Source organism: Schistocerca americana, chromosome 3 (genome assembly GCF_021461395.2).
Source record: "Schistocerca americana isolate TAMUIC-IGC-003095 chromosome 3, iqSchAmer2.1, whole genome shotgun sequence".
In the NCBI taxonomy this organism is placed as follows: Eukaryota; Metazoa; Arthropoda; class Insecta; order Orthoptera; family Acrididae; genus Schistocerca; species Schistocerca americana.
Genome location: NC_060121.1, coordinates 663,638,836 through 663,661,106, shown reverse-complemented (window position 1 = coordinate 663,661,106; position 22,271 = coordinate 663,638,836). Strand labels below are relative to the sequence as shown.

Below are 22,271 nucleotides of genomic sequence, written 5' to 3'. Positions count from 1 at the left end.
TCTAAACTGCTTTTTAGAATTATTTACATTCTAGCTTATGAGTTACACTTAAGCAATATGTCCTCGACTATGTGGCAGACTTGGCAGTATTGATGGAGTGGTATCTTACACTGGGCACCAGCCAGCTCTGTAAAATACATCATTTGTCAATTTTGTCTGTTATTTTTCACACAAATTTACCTTACAAACTGGGCACTCAACGCTTGTGTTTCCGTGACACACTGCAGAAAATCAAACTACCGACGTTATGGTGGTTTCGGAAACAACGTTTTGTTTGATTAAACATAAAATTGGTGTTTCTTTATGATATTATCTTTCGAAGTGTTAGCTGTAATTGATGAGTTTTTGAGACAGAACTAATGCATGACAGATTAAGGAGCAAGGTCGGCGCACGTGTGGGAAAGTGGCTTTCCCTCGCGTGCAGAGCAGATAGCGGAGCAGATATAAGCGCCGCCAGAACTGATGCTGCAGCCAGCAACATGCAGAAGGCCGCGATAGTCGCCGTCGCACTCTGCCTGTCTGCCGCGTTGGCAGCGCCGCCCTCCTTTTCCGCCCCTAGGAGAAGCGTGGGCGGCGGTCAGGGGCGCATCGTAGGCGGCCACGACGTCGATATCTCCGAGTACCCATGGCAGGTGTCGGTGCGCTACTCGTGGTGGCACAACTGCGGTGGCTCCGTCATCAGCGACACCTGGGTGCTGACCGCGGCCCACTGCCTCGACGGATTCCCGCTGTTCGGCCTGTCGGTGCGCGCCGGGTCCTCCACGAGGGGCAGTGGCGGCACCATCTACAAGGCGGCCGCTAAGCACTTCCACTCCAGCTTCAGCTGGGTCACCATAGACTACGACATCGGCCTCATGCAGACCAAGGACACGATTGAGTTTGGTACCAACGTCCAGGTTTTTTTGACTAGTCAGTTTTCCTATGGTCCTGTGCCTTCTCCTTTACAGTATTTTCCAAATATTCCTTTCATCTCTGATGCTGCGCAGAACCTCCACATTCCTTACCCTATCAGTCCACCTAATTTTCAACAATTGTCTGTGATATCACGTCTCAAATGCTACGATGTCTTCTGTTCCGGTTTTCCCACAGTTCATGTTTCGCTACCATAAACACAATACTGTGCTCCAAACGTACATTCTCAGAAACTTCTTCCTAAAATTAAGGCCTGTCGTTGATGTTCGTAGACTTCTCTTGGCCTGGAATGCCCTTTTTGCCAGTGTTAGTCTGGTTTTAACGTCCTCGTTGCTCCATCCGTCATTGGTAGTCTTGCTGCTTCCCTTAACATAATCTATTTCGTGACCATAAATCCTGATGTTAAGTTTCCCGCTGTTCTTATTTCTCCAACTTCTTATTTCTTTCGTCTTTACTCTCAATCCATATCATTGATAATAGCAATGTCATCTGCGAATCTTTTGTTTCGTATCCTTTCACCTTGAATCTTAATCCCAATCTTGAACCTTTCTTTTATTTCCGTCATTGATTCTTCAACGTATAGATTGAACAACCAGAACGAAAGACTACATCCACGTCTTACACCCTTTTTAATCCGTGCACTTCGTTCTTGGTCTTCCACTCATATTGTTCTCTCTTAATTCTTGTACATATTCTAAATGACCCGTCTTTCCTCATAGATTACCCCTTTTATCCTCAGAATTTCTAATATCTAGCACCGTCTGACATCGCAGAACGCTTTCTCTAGATCGACAAATCGTTGAATGTGTCGTGATTTTTCTTCAGTCTTGTTTCCATTATCAAATGCATCGTCACAACTACCTCTCTGGCGCCTTTACCTTTCCTAAAGCTAAGTGATCTTCAGATCCCCAGTTTTCTTTTCCAATCTTCTGTATACCATTCTCGTCAGTAATTTGGATGCATGAGCTGCTAAGGTGACTGTGCGATAGTTTTTCCTCTTCGGAATTGTGTGGATGATGTTTATCCGAAAGCCAATAAAATACTTCCTGAACACCAGAATGTGCGCGTTACCCAAATGATTTTCAATAGACTTATGGAATATTATCCATCGCTTCCGCCTCATTAGATTTTTAAGTCTTCCAAGGATTTCTAAGTCCTGATTATAATACTGGATGTCCTTCATCTTTCCTGTCGGCTCCTGTTTTTTCTTCTGTCATGTTGTCAGAAAAGTCTTCCCCCTCACTGAATACTCCTTCCATCTACCAGTCCTCTTATACGTATTTCACAAAGGAATTGTCATTGCACTCTTAATGTTACATGATACACTTTTTCCCATATAATAAACAATATCTTCTGGAGAAACATGCGAAATTGTAGAGAAATTTCTTTGAATTTATTTGTGGCATTGACAATAGAAAGAAAATTGCATATGCTTTGCCTTTGTAACAGTAACTAAACAAGAATCGTCGGATTTAATTGCATCAGCCCTGGAAATTTTGTTAGTTGAAATACTCTGCAAATAATTATAGTAGCTTATTTGCTATTTTTTTCCGCATTTGCAATGTGATCGAATATTTTCTTCTGCCTGTTTGGTGTGATGCACAGGAAGCATTTTCGTTTTCGTGATCTTCCGTCCTCTCTTTGCTGGTTATTCCACAGTGTGTCTTGACTTTTAGAAACCTCGTTTGGAGTCGAGGATTATTCAATTTCCTCTCCATTTGAGGCCGTAACATTTCTTACCATAATTTCTTGAGGAAAATTCATCTCTTATTACTTCGACTTACCATGTAGCTGGGATGCTAGCCCTGGACATAAGCACAGGGCATTTTACTGTGGTACATTCATTATTTTCACCCATAAGACAAAAGGCAATAGGGTGGTACATTCATTATTTTCATCCGTAAGACAAAAGGCCATTGTTTGACTGTCACGTTGCAGTTATATGTATATGCCTTCTGGTCATGAGAATGGATTCCTGATTCAGATTTACGAAAAGATAAAACGATATGTTGTTTCATGGCACTTACACTCATGTGAAATTATTTTGGACTTAATGAAATAAATTAATTATTTCAACAGCAGATGTGTGACGTGCTCGCAGATTGTGAATACATGTCTTCAACTTAATGCAGCAGTAGATGGTCGGCAGTGTGTGTTCCTTCGGACAAGCGTGCATGCATGTGTGTCCAAAAGACATTATATAGTATTACACATTGCATAGTATGTGTGTGTTATCAACTATATATATATTTTACATAAATATATGTAGACACTGTAAGGTACAGACATTTCCAACTCTGAAAAACAGCTATCTTTCCAAATAAATCTCAGGTGCTGCTTTCACAGCACCAGTGACTTTTAAACGATGAGAGCAATTGTTCCGAATGGCTTATTGCTGAAACCCCCCAAAAAGCAAGGCACCTTAGTTGCGGATAACAGCATTTCATTTTGAGAAGGATGAGTCTCCCTCCTTCCTGTATCAGGGCTTCAGTATTTTATTGGCATATGTACATCTGCAGATGTGGGTTGACATCATGAAACTGTCGACGTTCCTGTAAAAGTTCATATACAGTTGAAAGCTGTTTATTTCAGAAATAAGGATTACTTCAGCTACGGTGGCGCTCAACAGACAATTATTTACAATCAATTCAAAAGACAGCTCCTTTGCTAAGGGCTCTAATAGATACTTGTCATGCATTAGAAGAACATGTGTACTAAACGAATAATAAATAAATTATTAATGGTTCTAGCAACGAATGATGCTTCAACGATGAAACTCTGATACGACATCCACTAATAATTTGCCTGCCGATGGAAGTAGTAGTGGAAGTGAAAGCAGTACGGGCAGACAGAGACATAATATGCAAAACTGAATGTAGAACTTGCTGGATGTGGTACTTACGTAGACACACAACAAAAATGGGACCATGTGTGAACCCAATCAAGGATTCATAAGTTAAAAGAGTTTTACGATTCTGTATTCCATACGTTATATGGACGACCGACCTAGTAATCGAAATGTTATGCAAAATTTGAAGCTTTCGACTGCGATAAGATCGTAAAAAGATACTATGAGTTAATCAAGCGAAGGGCAAAATCAGAAGTAAGGAACTACTATGAGAACCCACATACATGTATACCAATCAAAGTTTGCAACACATGACAGATTAGTCGAGCTGAAAGTGTCCAATAGGTTCACTCTCTGTTGCCATACTGTCTGAAATGCTTCTCGCAACTTATAGATCTAAACATGGCTGCGAATCAGCATGTGTGTAAATATGAAGAGGTTGAAAATATCAGCCAATCAGTTGCAAAGAAAAAAAATATTTATTGCAACGGGTTGGCTGTTTTTTTTTTTTCAACCTCTTTTGCTATGGATATTATTAAAATACTGAACATTACGACCAATGTAGTCCAGCAGATGTTCAGTTGGCTATAGATCTGAGGGGATGGTGCTAAGATTATTACATTGACTTAAATCTCATGGATTCGCAAAACAACGACGTACACAACATACACTCCTGGAAATGGAGAAAAGAACACATTGACACCGGTGTGTCAGACCCACCATACTTGCTCCGGACACTGCGAGAGGGCTGTACAAGCAATGATCACACGCACGGCACAGCGGACACACCAGGAACCGCGGTGTTGGCCGTCGAATGGCGCTAGCTGCGCAGCATTTGTGCACCGCCGCCGTCAGTGTCAGCCAGTTTGCCGTGGCATACGGAGCTCCATCGCAGTCTTTAACACTGGTAGCATGCCGCGACAGCGTGGACGTGAACCGTATGTGCAGCTGACGGACTTTGAGCGAGGGCGTATAGTGGGCATGCGGGAGGCCGGGTGGACGTACCGCCGAATTGCTCAACACGTGGGGCGTGAGGTCTCCACAGTACATCGATGTTGTCGCCAGTGGTCGGCGGAAGGTGCACGTGCCCGTCGACCTGGGACCGGACCGCAGCGACGCACGGATGCACGCCAAGACCGTAGGATCCTACGCAGTGCCGTAGGGGACCGCACCGCCACTTCCCAGCAAATTAGGGACACTGTTGCTCCTGGGGTATCGGCGAGGACCATTCGCAACCGTCTCCATGAAGCTGGGCTACGGTCCCGCACACCGTTAGGCCGTCTTCCGCTCACGCCCCAACATCGTGCAGCCCGCCTCCAGTGGTGTCGCGACAGGCGTGAATGGAGGGACGAATGGAGACGTGTCGTCTTCAGCGATGAGAGTCGCTTCTGCCTTGGTGCCAATGATGGTCGTATGCGTGTTTGGCGCCGTGCAGGTGAGCGCCACAATCAGGACTGCATACGACCGAGGCACACAGGGCCAACACCCGGCATCATGGTGTGGGGAGCGATCTCCTACACTGGCCGTACACCACTGGTGATCGTCGAGGGGACACTGAATAGTGCACGGTACATCCAAACCGTCATCGAACCCATCGTTCTACCATTCCTAGACCGGCAAGGGAACTTGCTGTTCCAACAGGACAATGCACGTCCGCATGTATCCCGTGCCACCCAACGTGCTCTAGAAGGTGTAAGTCAACTACCCCGGCCAGCAAGATCTCCGGATCTGTCCCCCGTTGAGCATGTTTGGGACTGGATGAAGCGTCGTCTCACGCGGTCTGCACGTCCAGCACGAACGCTGGTCCAACTGAGGCGCCAGGTGGAAATGGCATGGCAAGCCGTTCCACAGGACTACATCCAGCATCTCTACGATCGTCTCCATGGGAGAATAGCAGCCTGCATTGCTGCGAAAGGTGGATATACACTGTACTAGTGCCGACATGGTGCATGCTCTGTTGCCTGTGTCTATGTGCCTGTGGTTCTGTCAGTGTGATCATGTGATGTGTCTGACCCCAGGAATGTGTCAATAAAGTTTCCCCTTCCTGGGACAATGAATTCACGGTGTTCTTATTTCAATTTCCAGGAGTGTATATTCGTCTTCTCTTACACTTTCAAAGACAGCTAGCAGTACGGCAAGGAGTACTAGCTTGTCGAACTAGCCGTTTCCCCTGAAGTAATTCTAGGGTCACTCCAAAAGAAATGCACACTATTTTTTTAAATCCATCTTTTATTCTACATGTTTCAAAGTTTCACAGTGAGTAGATACATCCTTTAGGAACAATATTTTCTTTTCTCCACATTACTTCCATCCCTGTCAACTGCCTTACGCCATCTTGGAACTAGCGCCTGTAAACCCGCACGGTAAAATTCTGGACCAACCTGTTCGAGCCACTGTTTGGAAGTGTGCACAACGGAGTCATCATCTTCAGACCTTATTCCATGAAGATAATCTTTCAGTTTCCCAAAGAGATGATAGTCACATGGAGCCAGGTCAGGACTGTAAGGCGGGTGTTGGTGTTGTCCATCTGAGTTTTGTGATCGCTTCCATGGGTTTTTGACTGACATGCGGCCGTGCATTGTCGTGCAACAGCAAAACGTCCTGCTGTTGCCGATGTGGTCGATCACGACTCAGTCGAGCTTGAAGTTTCTTCAGCGTCGTCACATATGCATCAGAATTTATGGTGGTTCCACTTGGCATGATGTCCACAAGCAAGAGTCCTTCGGAATCTAAAAACACTGTAGCCATAACTTTTGCAGCAGAAGATGGGGTTTTGATTTTTTTTTCTTGGATGAATTTGTATGATGCCACTCCATTGATTGCCCCTTCGTCTCTGGTGAAACATGATGGAGCCATGTTTCATCACCTGTCACAATTCTTCCCAGAAATTCATCTCCACCATTCTCGTACTGCTCCAAATGTTCGCTGCATACCGTTTTTCTTGTTTCTTTGTGAGCCACTGTCAACATCATGCGAACCCACATGGCAGAAAGCTTTTTTAACGCCAACACATTCAGAATTCTGCAAACACTTCCTTCCACTATCCCAACGTAACATGACAATTCTTTCACTGTGATGCGTCTGTCAGCAGTCACCAATTCGTTAACTCTCTGCACAATGTCTGGAGTGTGTGCAGTACGGGGCCTGCCGCTGCGAGGACAGTCCTTAATATTGCCGTGCCCGATTTGATCACGTACCCTGTTTGCCCACCGACGAAATGTACTGCGATCGACCTCTTGTGGATGTTTCCCACTGTCTCGTTTTCACAGCACAGGAATTCTATGACAGCACGTTGCTTCTGACGAACGTCAAGTGTAGCAGCCATCTTGAAGACATGCTGTAACGGCGCTACTCACAGGAACTGGTTGAACTAAGGTTGAAAACATGCGGGAAGGATGTATCTACATACTGTAAAACTTTCATACACGCAGAATGAAATCTTTATTTTTACCAAAATAGTGTGCATTTCTTTTAGAGTGATCCTCGTACTATCACTTGATTTACAACGATGATTTTTTTGGCAGGATCGGCCATGTTTCCACTTAGATTCTTGTTTTCACTCTATGCTATTTAAACATTCCCCAGACGTTAACAAGGTGATCAGTGCCTTCCTTCTGTCCATGTTAAAGGCTATTTCCTTCGTTTTCTCCTTCTGTATTCTGATGCAGAAAAACCTTTCTCAGTGGTGGAGCCAACACATTGTCAGTCAAAAGCAGTCCAGTGTCCTTATCAAAGACAACATTTAAGACCTTTTTCCAAGGCATCGTCTACACCATTGATGCAATCAATGTGTTTTGGCAGCCAGTGGCGCTGGCGACGTCGGAGCCGCCGGTCGGTAGCCAGGTGGACGTGACAGGTTGGGGCGCCCTCAAAGAGGACGGGCAGAGCGCGTGGCAGTTGCAGGCCGTCACCACCACCATCGTGTCGCGCGAGGACTGCAACGCCGCCTACACCACGGAGATCACTGAGCGCATGATCTGCGCCGGCGAGCCCGAGGGCGGCAAGGACGCCTGCCAGGGCGACAGCGGCGGGCCCCTGGTGGCCGGCAACACGCAGTACGGCATCGTCTCCTTTGGTTCCGGGTGCGCCGACGCTCGCTACCCTGGCGTCTACTCCAACGTTGCCTACCTGCGCTCCTGGATAACCGAGACCAGTGGCGTTTAACGTGGCACGCCGGAGCTGTTGTAACAATCTGTGTGTTTCTGTGTATGTAAAACTGTCTGCAACTATTTACGTTTCTGTCGTTAAACGGTTCCATATTTCAGCACAGATAATCGAAGGTTTTTACGAAGTCATTGAGACACAGAACTAAGGTACAGCGTTGATTATCACAGTTAACTGATGACGGAGAGGGGCGGTGTGTTCGATTGTTTCTTTGTGCCAGAGTCATTTATGAAAATATATTGTACTAGTGTTAATATGAATACGAAAGAAAAAAACAATTAATTAAACACATGAATGTACATATAAACTTCTCCAGAATTCTACCTTCGTGTTCAGTGAAGGATCAGCAACTGTGTCCAATCTTATTATTTCTTTATATTTCTGTCAGCTCCACTGATAATATGGATGAATGGTGACTTGTTTGGAATATTTCCGTCCAACATCGAACAATTACCAGGGTGCTTCCGAAATAATTAACGAAATAATAATTGCACATTTCAAGGGACATGCAACAATTCAACTTTAAAATTCCGTGCCTGATGAATCCATAACTTAAAAATTAGAAATGATGTTTAATTAAAAACTTCAGAATCACAAGCTGTAACGTTTGGATCTAGCCATCGTTGACTCAAATTATTTTTCAGTGCAAATGTTATGTATATTTTGTGTCACATGTTTTACAAATGAACCAGAAATCTGACCATATATAGAAGTATGGAAAGTTACAAATGGTCTTTAAACCTGTTTAAATCTCCTAATACCAGAATTCTTTTTTGTTTCAGTAAGTACCACTGGGGTCATAAAGCCCCCAAGTAATTTCAACGGAGTACATCATCACTATTTTATTTATTTAACAAGAAAATAACATTACAGCTCTTCAATACAACAATCATAGTTCTGTTTTCGTAAATGTTACATTCAAGAAAGAAACAAACATTTTAATAGCGGTCTTATGGCTCCAGCGCTATTGCAGAAGGCTTTGAATAAATTTTCGTTCGTATATACATAAAAATCAGCAAAACATCATTGGATACAATTTGCTCAGAAGAAGAAATTCATATATTTTGAAAACAATAGATTCGGAAACACTGGAAATATATGTTTACAACTTGCTTGTGATGTCATTCTAAACCCAGTGGTACAGAGAAGGACAAGATTGCAAGGTAATGAACGTAGGTGTCGAAGGTAGATCTCACAACCGAAATTCGTAATTTTGTCACTAAATTTCGAAAAGGAGAGCGTCATGTTATTCTTGCTGATCTAACCACATCAAAGGCATCTTATTTCAGGGCTGTCACTAGTGATCTATGACCCACACAGATGGAAAAGAACAATCACAGCACCAAGAAGGAATTGCGTTACATAAACGAAAGTTGGTAGGCGTGTTTTTCCATCTGAAAAATGGTGTCCAATTAACATTCGCTCCAGTCACATAAAAGTGGTGCTAATAGCGCCACAATGAGAATGCAAATCTTATTTGCTTTAAATCTTCGCTGAGATGTGAGCGTTAGTTACCTTTGAGACTGGATGCAGTGAGTTGATGTTGAGAACGCCTTTAAGGCGACAAAGACGCCATTATCTACATATCACTGAATTTTAACGAGTAACGAGGTCCTGTAAGTGGACTACGAGAAGCTGGATCTTCCTTCTGCAATACTGCAGGAAACGTGGCAGGAATGTAGTTTCTGTAAATAACTGTTGGCAGTGGTGGTCACAAGAATGTATAGTCGCAAGAACACTGCCGTGAGAGAAGAGCATTGTGTTTGGCGTATACCTCTGACGCACCATACTGAATCTGCAGTAGCAATTTCAACAACAGCTGGAACCATGGTGATATACTAAAACGCTAAAAATGAGCTTCTTCAAGGACTACTCCGAGCCAGATGACCTGTGGCGTGCAACGCACTGACCCCAAAACGCCGCCATTTGCGACTTTAGTAGTGTCAAGCGACAGCTCACTGGAGGTCAGTATCGATTCTGTCAGTGTTTCTGGTGAGAGCTGGATCTGCCTCGTTGCCAGTGATGGCCCTCGGTTGGATAGAAGGAGGCCTGCTGAGTGCTTGCAACAAAATGGTTCAAATGGCTCTGAGCACTATGGGACGTAACTTCTGAGGTCATCAGTCCCCTAGAACTTAGCAAATTTGTATGTCAGTCTGGTGTCTCGACTTGTTATGGTGGTCTTTATGAACAACATTCCGTGGTTTTGGTTCCAACAGAATAACACTCGCCCACATATAGCTGTTGTAATCTAGTATGCTCTACAGATCGTCGACATGTTGTCTTGGCCTGCTCCATCACCATATTTGTCTCCAGTGAAATACATAGGGGACATAATCCAACAACAACTCTAGTGTCGTCAACAAACAGCATTAACCGCTCCTGTACAGAAGGACCACGTGGAACAGGCATGGAACTCCAAACCACAAACTGACATACGGCACCTAAAAAATACAATGCAAGCACTTTTGGATGCTTACATTCAACAACCTTGTGCATATCCGTTTATTAGTGTACCAGCATTTCACATTTTCAGTTGCTTATCTCACACTGAAATTAACTTATAATTTTGCGTTGTTAATCAAATGTTATCTGCATAAATTGTTCAAATGGCTCTGAGCACTATGGTACTTAACAGCTGAGGTCATCAGTTCCCTAGAACTTAGAAATACTTAAACCTAACTAACCTAAGGACATCACAGACATCCATGCCCGAGGCAGAATTCGAACCTGCGACCGTAGCGGCCGCTCGGTTCCATACTGAAGGGCCTAGAACAGCTCGGCTACATCGGCCGGCTAGATAAATGTCATTATCGTACATTAATTATTTTTAGGTTTGACGATTTTTTTCCGTTATAGTATTCAGGGTACATCCGTTGCCGCTGGCTTTTCTTCTCACCGTAAGAATATTGTTCGTTGATGACACTGGCAATTCGTTCCTCCGTCAATAGGTGACAGTCATGGGCAAGAAATTCACTTTCCAGTCGTTATCGAATAACATTCTTTATTTCAAACAGTGGTGATATTTTAACATATCCTGCTAATTCAGATGCAAACCGGATGTGGTTTTTCGGGTGGAGTGACAGAGTCATCTGAAGGAAGGAGGTTATTCCAAGATTTTTGCAGTGGCTAACTCCCATTTTAACCGTTTTCTGTGCAAGCTTCCATCCCAACTGTTACGAACGCTCGCTAATTTTATATAGGTGTCAATATCCAAAACCTACGCTTTTCTAGCTTCATGTTCTTGATCTATGCTTAATTACGTATCATCGTTCATCATCCGGCCTATTATCGTAAGTTTATCGGAAATACTTAGAACAATCACTTGAGTTTAATCACAATTGCCTAACCTCAACAATAGTGGGAGCTGTTACCAGTGGAGATTTTCACATCAACGCAGACCAGCAACAATGACGGTTAGTGCAGAGGGAGAAAATGCGTAATTGGGCAGTGAAATTGCTGCAAAATTTGAACAACTGAGACGCTATCGGTTGATAAGCATTCGGACAATCAATGTTCTTTTATATCTTAAATAAACAGACAAGGGGAAGAAATGTACTTCTGCTTCATGAACACACCATCGGTTGTTACTCTGGCAAAAATTCAGGTAGTGCTTGTACACAAAGCTGATCTTCATACTCGACTGTAATATCATATGAAGCTGCTGGCGTGAAAATAGTGCTCGATATCCGGGAGAATAACATCAACACTGATTAAAAGTTAGTAACCAAAACTATCGGGGAGGGTTCTCCCTTAAAAGGACATGCCTTGCATGACGCCGAAACTGCTACAAGATGTAGCATATGTCACGAGTCAAGGGGTTTCCTACTGACAGGTACTCAGTGAACATGTCAGCATATCGTTAATTCAACATGGAGTACAGAACGCTTGGGTCATTGCACATCGCAATGACCTACACATCACAGATTTACAGAAGCAGTCAACATTTCGGGATTAACAGCTCCTGTGTGACGAATGGCCGTCACGTAGCCGTTCCAGAGCTATATGGAGCAATACATGGTCTACTGCGAGCATCATCGCAGCCGATTTTGTCATAGGGCTTTAAGAAGCAGTTTCTATGTACTGCACGTGGCCGCATGCACACGTAGATGAATACAGTCGTTTGGTGTGAACGGCTGGGAGATCCCAAATGACAGGTTTAGCCTCATAATTGAAAGATTTTTCCAATCCTTCGCACGGACAGGCATCTTTCCATCGCGAAGTATGATCTGTGTATGTAAGTGTAACTTTTAAGTGTAGGTGTCTACAACAGACGTACGTCTACTATTGCGCTCGTGTTGAAAAAGATTATAGAACGGCGAGGGTGACACTAGGTGCTGGCACGTAGCTTGCTCCTCGCGAATAGCACCACGGGAGCTGCAGAGCCTCGCATCCCCGTCCGATGGACGGATCACCAGCAACAGTGTCACGTATTCTGACTTCACTAGACACTGGGTAAAAGTTTTGAATTTAGTCCAGGCCATTGGCACAAAGACTGATGATCAAGAGCTTTACAAGTGCACCTTCACTCCAACTACTGGCAAACTAATGGTAGTGAAAATTGCATTCACCACCATAAATCAAACCAACCCACCTCCGAGTCCAGTGCCAATGCACAAGCGTGTATTAGCGGTCTTGGCTACGGAGGCGGGTGGCACGTGTACTGAGTGGGCTTCAGCATGTGATGATTGACCAATGTCTCCGTGCCTTTCAAGAACTTTTAACCACTCTGTGCTTCACTGATTGGAAAGTAACTCGTTCCTGACACTATTAGAATTAGAGCTTGTTTCATGTACGACAGAAATGCTGTGTCAGGCATTGTATGGATAACATTTCAAGCGTGCACAAGCTGCATGCATAAACCCTGTATCGGGGAGGAGCTGGAGAGTTCTAATTGCCTCCTACTTTGCGAACCGTTCCTCAGACTCTGACAGGTGGTATATCGCCATTTAGCGCCATAGACTTATATGTCAGCCTATTCAAGGAGCTATGCACAAACTCGACCTACAGTCTTCTACAAGGTAACGGTAGTGCGTCGACTGCCAATTAAAAAACCATATCTCTACGTATGTGCTGCAACTGGCTGTTGCAGTTTGTGCATGCTTGAAATGTTCACCTACAAGGCTTTATCTTTCTGGGAAAACTTGGCTGTTTTTATCTTGTACGTGAACATAGGCAACAACGTAGGATACTTTTGCATTACTTTGAATTTACAGGTACATTCACTATAAAAGTTTCCAATAAAAGCTTATCACCATAACATCTGAAGGCTTCTGGTACACCAGTCCTATTCGTCGAAAGATGGCAGAAGAGCAGTCAGAAATTCACAATCAGTCTTGGAGTGGTTGTGAAACTACACAATGGGATACTGAAAACTTATAGTGTAATACGGTGACACAGAAAATCATGAAACAAGTGATCCACTGATGGAGTCGTAATTTATAAAGCGCTCGACGGTTTGACTGTTTGACTCAAACAACTGAGCAGAAAGATAATATGCCTTCTGAACTACTGATGTCTAAGGAAGGTATCTTTAAAATTAGAACCATCTTATGGTTATGACAAATGTACTATAGCGGGTATTTAATCGTCAGATTACAGAAAGTAAATTGTCAGATTTACAGTTTGAATATTTATAGATTTCCAGAATTGATAAGACGTGTTATACTTACAGCGAGAATGTATTTAATTCGCTAGAGAATGAATTACAGGGTAGTGGTACATTCTTTCATCTCTTAATGGCGTTTGGCTAAACATTATTCACAACTATACCAATCCAGAATGGCTTTTTGAAACAGCCATTTTGGCAACTGAAAATAAAGTTGATGACGATGTCAACTTAAATACTGAAAAGAAAATCCCGTTGAAGTGAAGGCATAGAAATCGATCGACACGATGCTAAACGTTGACGAAAGCGCCAACTTCCCTACACAACTTCTAACCTCTTCGCAACTGTCTATAATACCGTTACGCTGCATTCCACTTAACATTGGATCTCCGACCACATAACTCAGAAATCTCAAATAACCAAAACAAGGATGATAGGCAAACAGCAATCGAATAACATAATCGAAGCCGAACTTAAGACTGATAAGTACAAAGGACACACACTATTTATCCCCAGAATACCCCTGACCTATACTTAACAATTCTAATTTAAAAGTCTGCAATTTCCAATCAAATTACCCTGCAGTTTCAAAATTAAAAAATCGCAAGTACAGACTTTAAAACATTGCGATATCAACCTCAAAGACAGCTGCTTCTTTAACGGTGAAATATACATAGGTTGCTCCCGAGTATGAAATTCGAAAAATTTGTTCATATATACTCCAGATAACAAAATGAAAAATGTTGTTTGTAACCGTGTATTGTAAATAGTTAGAGTATGTTTTTGATAAAATTCTTTTACTCTTATATTTTACTAATTATTGTAAGGAGCTAGAATATGTTTTCAATAAAAAAAAAATTGCCTAGTATCCTTTCATTCCAACTAGCACACAATCTCACATCAACTCCCAGAGCGAAGCCGGGTACCCACGTAGTTCAAGTATACTCTGTCTGTTCAAAATGTGTCTAGGCTATTTATCTGAGTGAAGAGCACTGAATGTTTATACAGCCATGTGAAACGGCCAGAGAAGTCCTTCTTTGGGATTTTGTTCAACTCACACGACACACTGGCTTGAATGTCGGTTATGTCGTCAATACATTGATCCTTATTGTAGCCATGTTTAACTTTATGTCTTTTGTCATTTTGTGGCTGTTTCATATTGATAACACCAACCCTGAATGCATGTGACTATTTTTTCAGAAAAGAACTGTCCGAGTTCTGCATTTCAGTCAAATCTCAGCAGGCGTCCAAGCGTCCTTGATTTTCGCTTACGAGTAAAACTGTGCAGGACAAACTTTGCACAGATATTTTTCTTCTGCAAACCATGGTGTACAATGTCTTGAACATTTGATTTAGTGATGTTGCTCCATTGCGATTTGTTGTACAACAACGTAGTATAATTTCACACTGTTTGCACACAACTGACTAATCGAATGTACATCAGGTTTCCTGAGGAAGACTTTGCAAAATAGTATCACTGTATTCAATAATTGTAAATATAAGTACTTACACATTTTTGTCGGATCAAGAAGGAAGAGTTGTCCACGGTGGGGCAAATGAAAGTGGCCCCGAGAGCAGATCCTCGGTACAAATAAACACAGCAGGGGAAGGGAAGTACAGTACGAACCTGACTACAGCAGATGTTGGAAGTAACCACCATCAATCTCTTGGCACTTCTGGGGCCAGGCCAGCAAGTTGCCGAAGGCGGATCGAAGCTGCACTGCTGGAATTGCTGCAGTCTCATCGGAAAAGTTCTGCTGCTGTCCTTGAAGACAATGAGGGTTGTTGTGATACACCTTGGCCTTCAGGACTCCCCACACAAAATAATCGCACACTGACAGGTCAGGTGACCTGGGTGGCCAGGTGGGGCAGCGACCAGATTGACCTGTGCTAACAACTCTGCCAGACGTGAAGATTGCGTAAATATGGTCCAAGGTGCGGCCCGCTGTATGGAGAGATGCTGATACCTTCTTGCGCTTTGCAATTACGGTCTCAGTGCAGTTTATACTTTCATCTGTTACTGCTCCTCCTCTCTTGTCCGAGGGAGAGAAATTGATATTTTTTCCATTTAGGATTATAGGTGGTAGGGATTCCAGAGATATCGGGCTAACGATTCTAGCATCGTCCACCATTACCGCTTGGGTTTTCGATGGCTGAGCTTCAACCCCATATTCTTTTATTCTTTGCCGTTTCGGTAATGCATACGTGTCTTAACTGAGATTCTCGATAGCTGTCGTCAGGTTTAATAGTTTCGCTTTTCGGTATAAAAAGAAGCCGTCAGCATACACGTGATATTTGCAGTAGGACAAAACGGACGACACATCACTGACATACAATGAAAAGAGTATGTGGCCAAACACCACATTTATGTAATATGCTCAAAATGGTTCTACCAAGAAATTCTTCAATTTCTTCAGTGAAGTAAAAGATCCTCTTCAAACCCATTTTCGCTGTGAGATGATGGCATTACACATGGAATTCTTTTAAAAATTGCAAGTTTTTTCATGTGTAGAATTTATGTAATGGACGTAGTTGCGACTTCTCTCGAACTATTTACTTCACGAGATGGTTTACCAATGTAATCACTTGTGTTTGGCTGTAGTGTGCTGCGAATTTCGAGTAAGGGATGTTGTACACATCGACATTTATTTATGTGAGATACACCATGTTTCCAGTTTTGGACTGGAAAATCACCTCCGAGCCTTAGAACAGTACCTTCTTCCTCAAACAGTTCAATATATTCCTCAGGATCCACAATGACATTTCCTCTCCCCACCTTCTTCTCTGTTCTTCCAAATAGTCTGGAGGCGGGAAAGAATGTCCAAGAAGAGGAAACGTACTTCCTGAAAGTTATGGGAGATTCAAGCTGCAACCAATAACACGGCATTCCAACCATTGCTGAATTCTTATTTTTGCCAGGGCATACGCCTGCATACAGTTCAACAGCTGTAACTTCCCGTAGATTAGAATGGATTAGGTTGTAGTGTAAAGGGGAAACTATTTCATTGCATCCATTGTGGCTATAGATCGTAACCGTTTCTTTGTTCTGAGGAGAGTTTGACCCAGCTCTGCCAATTGTAAGGTTGTAGGAATATAACTACCTGGAATAATATGCCGCTCGATCTGCTAGCTTCGGCAAGACCATATTCTTCTGACAGTCGATAGAAAATTTGATCACCGCTGACACTTGTTTCTGTTATACGGCTTTAAAAGCAGCCGCCTTGAGCTTATTAACACGAAATTGTGTCATTGGGGATATTTTTTACATCAGTAGCTGGTGTCGTGAAACTAATATAATAACCAGTCACAAAAATTGTTCTGACATAATCGTAATTCACTTTTATTTCCGGGAGGGCTCCTGAATTATAACTTCCCCATAATTTGCGAATACTTAGTTCCGTAGGCAAATACAGTCTCATAGATTTGTGTCTGCAATGGTGAGAATCGACTGGCTGTAGTTTGTCAATGAAGACCTTAACCTCTTCTCGCATTTTGAGATACTAGAGAGTTAGAGTCACCTCCTCTATTCTCCTTTGGTGACGGACCAGTGGTGAATGATTTCTTACACACTGCATTCACTCTGACGTTGCCTATGCCCAATATTGATAAGAAGGTCTTCTGATAAATCTGCGCTAATACGGGTCCACTGCTGGCCTTAACTCTGATGAAATACGTGACAGACATGCAGTGTTTGGAACTGTTCGGCTTCACAGCTCTCTCTCATTTAGTCGCTTCTTGAGTTGTGTATCTCAGAATAATGCGCTTGCTGAAATCGCCTTACATCTTGCATTTTAAGTTCATTGCACTAGAAGACAGTTTTCACGTGTTTGCATGTGGGCATTGTTGACAGGCGTTTAGAAACATACCTGAAACGGTTAAGAGTAAGGCGGTGCTGTGGTTTAAGAAATAAATCGAACCAACTTCAATAGTTTTTATAAGTAAACTCTGAGACAGACAAAAGGTTATGTTGAAGCAAAATATAGGTAATCGCGTTCAACTGTTCCATTTAGCTGTGTTCTTTCTCCATCTTGAAGCATCTCTTGTCTTCTTCCTGCTATGTATGTGGCTGATTTCCAATGCACTTCCGTCTTCCATTCCTACAGAAAATAAGGTACTCTGTTTTACTGAAATTCGAAAGACCACTGGTATGTCTTACAAACACGTGCGTATGCGTGTGCGTGTGAGAAACTGGCGGGAAATAATCGGGAGCAGTATTGCCAACTGCTTCAAAGAATACACAGTGAACTCGGCACTTCATAAACATCGTACTAACGTTTACTTCATACAGTATTATTTGACATATATTCCCGTTGCGGTACCTCCTGTTCGGATAAGGTGGATTCTGGAAACAACACCTTAGGATAATTTGGGTTTTGGAAACGTCACCTGAATTTGTGCTATATTTACATGGTGAAAAAGCCGGTTTCAGAACATTTTTCTTATTAGAAAAGATGCCAAATAACATGAGGTATAGAGATAAGGCAATAACTCAATTTTCATAAAAAATGGATAAGGCGGATTTTGGGACCGTGTACCTCATATGTAAACAGGAAGACGCAACTCTGAACCGTTTTCGAGGAATTAGAGTTTCAAACATTTAAGCGTGCTTAAGAATTGTGTATGTTAGCTACTGCTGAAGGAGTCCGCAGCCGCTCGAGTCAGCGCTCGTGCCAATTTTTCTCTAAAATTTTGGGGAACAGTTTATTATTTTAACCGTATTCCGGCAGATATGTTCAAAATCAGTCCGTTCTCCCGGTATCTGTGCAGGTACGTTCGGACCTACCATGAACTACGTTTCCTGATACACATCCAGGTACGGTACGACTCACCGCTGGAACGTAGTTTCCCAATATTCTTGGAGGTAGTTTTGATCCACCGGAAAAAAAACGCTTGAGCATAGACAGCTTTTGGTTGGTGGATGGGGAAGGAGAACCGTTCAAAAACAAAGGGAATACTTCATTTGTACGTTAGCCCCCAAAGTTGTTACTTGCCAGTCACGAACATAAATAATTTCACGTGTAAATGTGGTGAGGTGCCAGGTACTTTAACAGAAAGAGAAAGTGAACCTAATTGTGAAGCTCAATCGCTTTACAGTGAAGTTTAGGAAAAAGAGATTAAAAATGTCACTCATGTACACTGTATGAAACAATAGCATCACTTCGGATTCTTGTATAATAAGAGCATACGAACACATGGAAGTTGGAGAAGAAATATTTCGCACCAATTTTCAGATTATAGAGGAGAAACGACCCATGGTAGCAGACGAAGTAGTTGCCTACCAAAAATCGACGAAGGTCTGCTCCAAAGAAAATGAAGAAAACGCTTCATCAGACGGTTACAAGATCGAAAAGAAGCAGATGAAAATGGGCGGCGATTAAGTTCTGTTAGCGAATGTGCATGCTGGATGTATCTTTAAGAGGAGGAGGGGGGATGAAGGTTTAACAGCCATAATAAATCCATTGTTAGAAGCATGTGGTAACGAAAAAGGAAGCAAGAGCAGCGAGATTCCTACCAGACACCTAGCATTTACGAAACTAAGCGCTTATTCGCTCAGATTGGGACTTCTTAAAAGCTAGTATAGTGTTTTACATGTATGAAAGGTTCAAATGACTCTGAGCACTATGGGACTTAACATCTATGGTCCTCAGTGCCCTAGAACTTAGAACTACTTAAACCTAACTAACCTAAGGACATCCCATAACACCCAGTCATCACGAGGCAGAGAAAATCCCTGACACCGCCGGGAATCGAACCCGGGAACCCGGGCGCGGGACATGTATGAAAAGTTTAGGAAAAGGTTCCCTGTGGGTGTATGAATGGAAACATATAACACCAGCCGCAGACGTTTCGAAACTGTCCTACTGTACTGAGATGGGCCTGAAAGTGCCGAGTGGCACAGGTGTGCCGGTGCAGCCTTAAATGTGCACCTTGTGCAAACACACAGAAACACCTTCAGAGATCCTATGTAAGTAACCGAAACTTGAAATTCCTCGTATTAACAGCCATCTGGAAATTCGGCTCAGATATACTAAATATCCCAGATGTATTATGTGAAAGAAAAATCTTTGCAGAATTCTTGCTTAGATGTCAAGCTATAACTTGAAGTTCAGGAAATGCACCAAGGACTTCAAAATGAAGATCTGAGTATCTTTATCCTACATGTATTGTGAGAAAGTAAAATCTTCACAGCCGGCAAGAGTGGCCGTGCGGTTCTAGGCGCTTCAGTCTGGAAACGCGCGACCGCTTCGTTCGCAGGTTCGAATCCTGCCTCGGGCATGGATGTGTGTGATCTTCTTAGGTTAGTTAGGTTTAAGTAGTTCTACGCTCTAGGGGACTGATGACCTCAGATGTTGGGTCCCATAGTGCTCAGAGCCATTTTTGAAAATCGTCACAGAATCCTTGCATAACTGTCTAACTATAGTTTGAAGTTAAGAAAATGATGAATGTGAAGTAAATGATCTCTGACATTTCGTGGTAAATTACATGCAATTCAATAGTTGCGAAATCCTTGATCATGAATGTATGGTCAATTAAGTAAAGGAAATGCCGTGTGGCTAGGACCTCCCGTCGGGTATAGCGTTCGACTGGTGCAAGTCTTTCGAGTTGACGCCACTTCGGCGACATGAAATGATAATGATAATTACAACACAACACCAAGTCCCTGAGCGGAGAAAATCTCCGACCCAACCGGGAATCCAACGCGGGCCGTGTTGACCACTCAGCTATCAGGGGCGGACAATTAAGTAATGAAGGGAGGTGTGAGGTGTAAAAAATTTTGGTATATTGGTAAGGATTGCCTACACTAAGCAGCATCAAGTAACTGTAGGCTGTAGTGGTAATTCTGAGCTGAAGAGACTTGCACAAGATAGATTAGAGTCAAAAGCAGGACCAAACCAGTATTCAAACTGAAGGGCAAACCATCAAATTGAGCTGTTCTTTCATTCCCTGCTTCGTTTCGCAATAAATTGATGTACTGTCGCCGATATACAGGGTGTTACAAAAAGGTACGGCCGAACTTCCAGGAATCATTCTTCACACACAAATAAAGAAAAGATGTTATGAGGACATGTGTCCGGAAACGCTTAATTTCCGTGTTAGAGTTCATTTTAGTTTCGTCAGTATGTTCTTCCACCTACGCTCAATGGAGCACGTTATCATGATTTCATACGGGATACTCTACCTGTGCTGCTAGAACATGTGCCTTTACAAGTACGACACAACATGTGGTTCACGCACGATGGAGCTCCGGCACATTTCAGTCGAAGTGTTCGTACGCTTCTCAACAACAGATTCGGTGACCGATGGATTGGTAGAGGTGGACCAATTCCATGGCCTCCACGCTCTCCTGACCTCAACCCTCTTGACTTTCATTTATGGGGGCATTTAAAAGCTCTTGTCTACGCAACCCCGGTACCAAATGTAGAGACTCTTCGTGCTCGTATTGTGGACGTCTGTGATACAATACGCCATTCTCCAGGGCTGCATCAGCGCATCAGGGATTCCATGCGACGGAGGGTAGATGCATGTAACCTCGCTAACGGAGGACATTTTGAACGTTTCCTGTAACGAAGTGTTTGAAGTCACGCGGTACGTTCTGTTGCTGCGTGTTTCCATTCCATGATTAATGTGATTTGAAGAGAAGTAATAAAATGAGCTCTAACATGGAAAGTAAGCGTTTCCGGACACATGTCCACATAACATATTTTCTTTCTTTGTGTGTGAGGAATGTTTCCTGAAAGTTTGGCCGTACCTTTTTGTAACACCCTGTATAAGTGATGCCAAAAATTTTTTTTTAACATTTATAAGATGAACCACATTAGGGTTATCTTTTGCAGTATTAATTCAACTACTTTCATGTGTGTTTCAGTTTAAACGGTAACTGATATTTCTGCTTTACTGTAATGGCAACGTCTATGTACTGAGACTTATCCGAACGAAAACTGAACCAAAAATATTATGTTAATGATGTTTAGTGTAGGTCATTCCACTCGAAGAACACCCTGGATCTCCCAGAGAAACATTTCCGTTGTATCAATTATTTCGTGTACTATCATGGTCAAAACATACGAATGCCCTGTACTGTGTTCCACCTGATTTGCGTGCAGCCCACACGTCGCAAGCGTCTTGCAGATGCCTCTGCTCACTTTTCAGTACTGTCTTTTTGACTACAAAATGGTTAACACAAGTGAACACCAGAGAACATGTTCTGTATGGCAATAACTCCTGATGTAAACTAACACCAAGTTTATATGAATGTGGCGTCTGTTCTTTCGGATATGTCCGAAAGACATGTAGTAGGTTGTGTTAGGTTAGATAGATGAAACAGTCCTTAAAACTCAAAATTTTAGAATTAAATGTTTTTAACAAGATAGCATTCTCATTGGTATCTGAAACAACTAATTCTCATAACTCACATAAATCGTTCCGTAATCTTTACTCAGAACTAAATTCCATGGGAAATATGGGATTTTTCAGGAATGTCTGAATATAAGTTCTAGGATAGTTCGAAGTATTCTTGCTCCTTAAAAAGTATTGCGAGTACCTACCGCCATTTGCTTGGCGAGTGGTTTTAAGTAAGATAGATAATGAAATAACAAGTTAGAAAACCACGATGAACAGCTTCAAGCGGTCTGTAATCACCACTAACAATGTATCACTAGTAATTTCACTAGATTCTATTTGCAATTTAAAGTCACCTATCAGCATTGTTATTTGACATAAACTGACATTAAAAGTCTAGTA

At 42.6% G+C, this 22,271-nt stretch overlaps 1 protein-coding gene across 1 annotated transcript; it reads left to right on the top strand.

Moving 5' to 3' along the window:
* Positions 1–479: 479 nt before the first annotated feature.
* On the top strand, positions 480–7,976 carry LOC124606297 (trypsin-1-like). The gene is made up of 2 exons (XM_047138278.1): positions 480–896; positions 7,562–7,976. Exons 1-2 carry the CDS (start codon positions 480–482, stop codon positions 7,922–7,924), a joined length of 780 nt encoding a protein of 259 aa, XP_046994234.1. The 3' UTR covers positions 7,925–7,976.
* Positions 7,977–22,271: the final 14,295 nt, after the last annotated feature.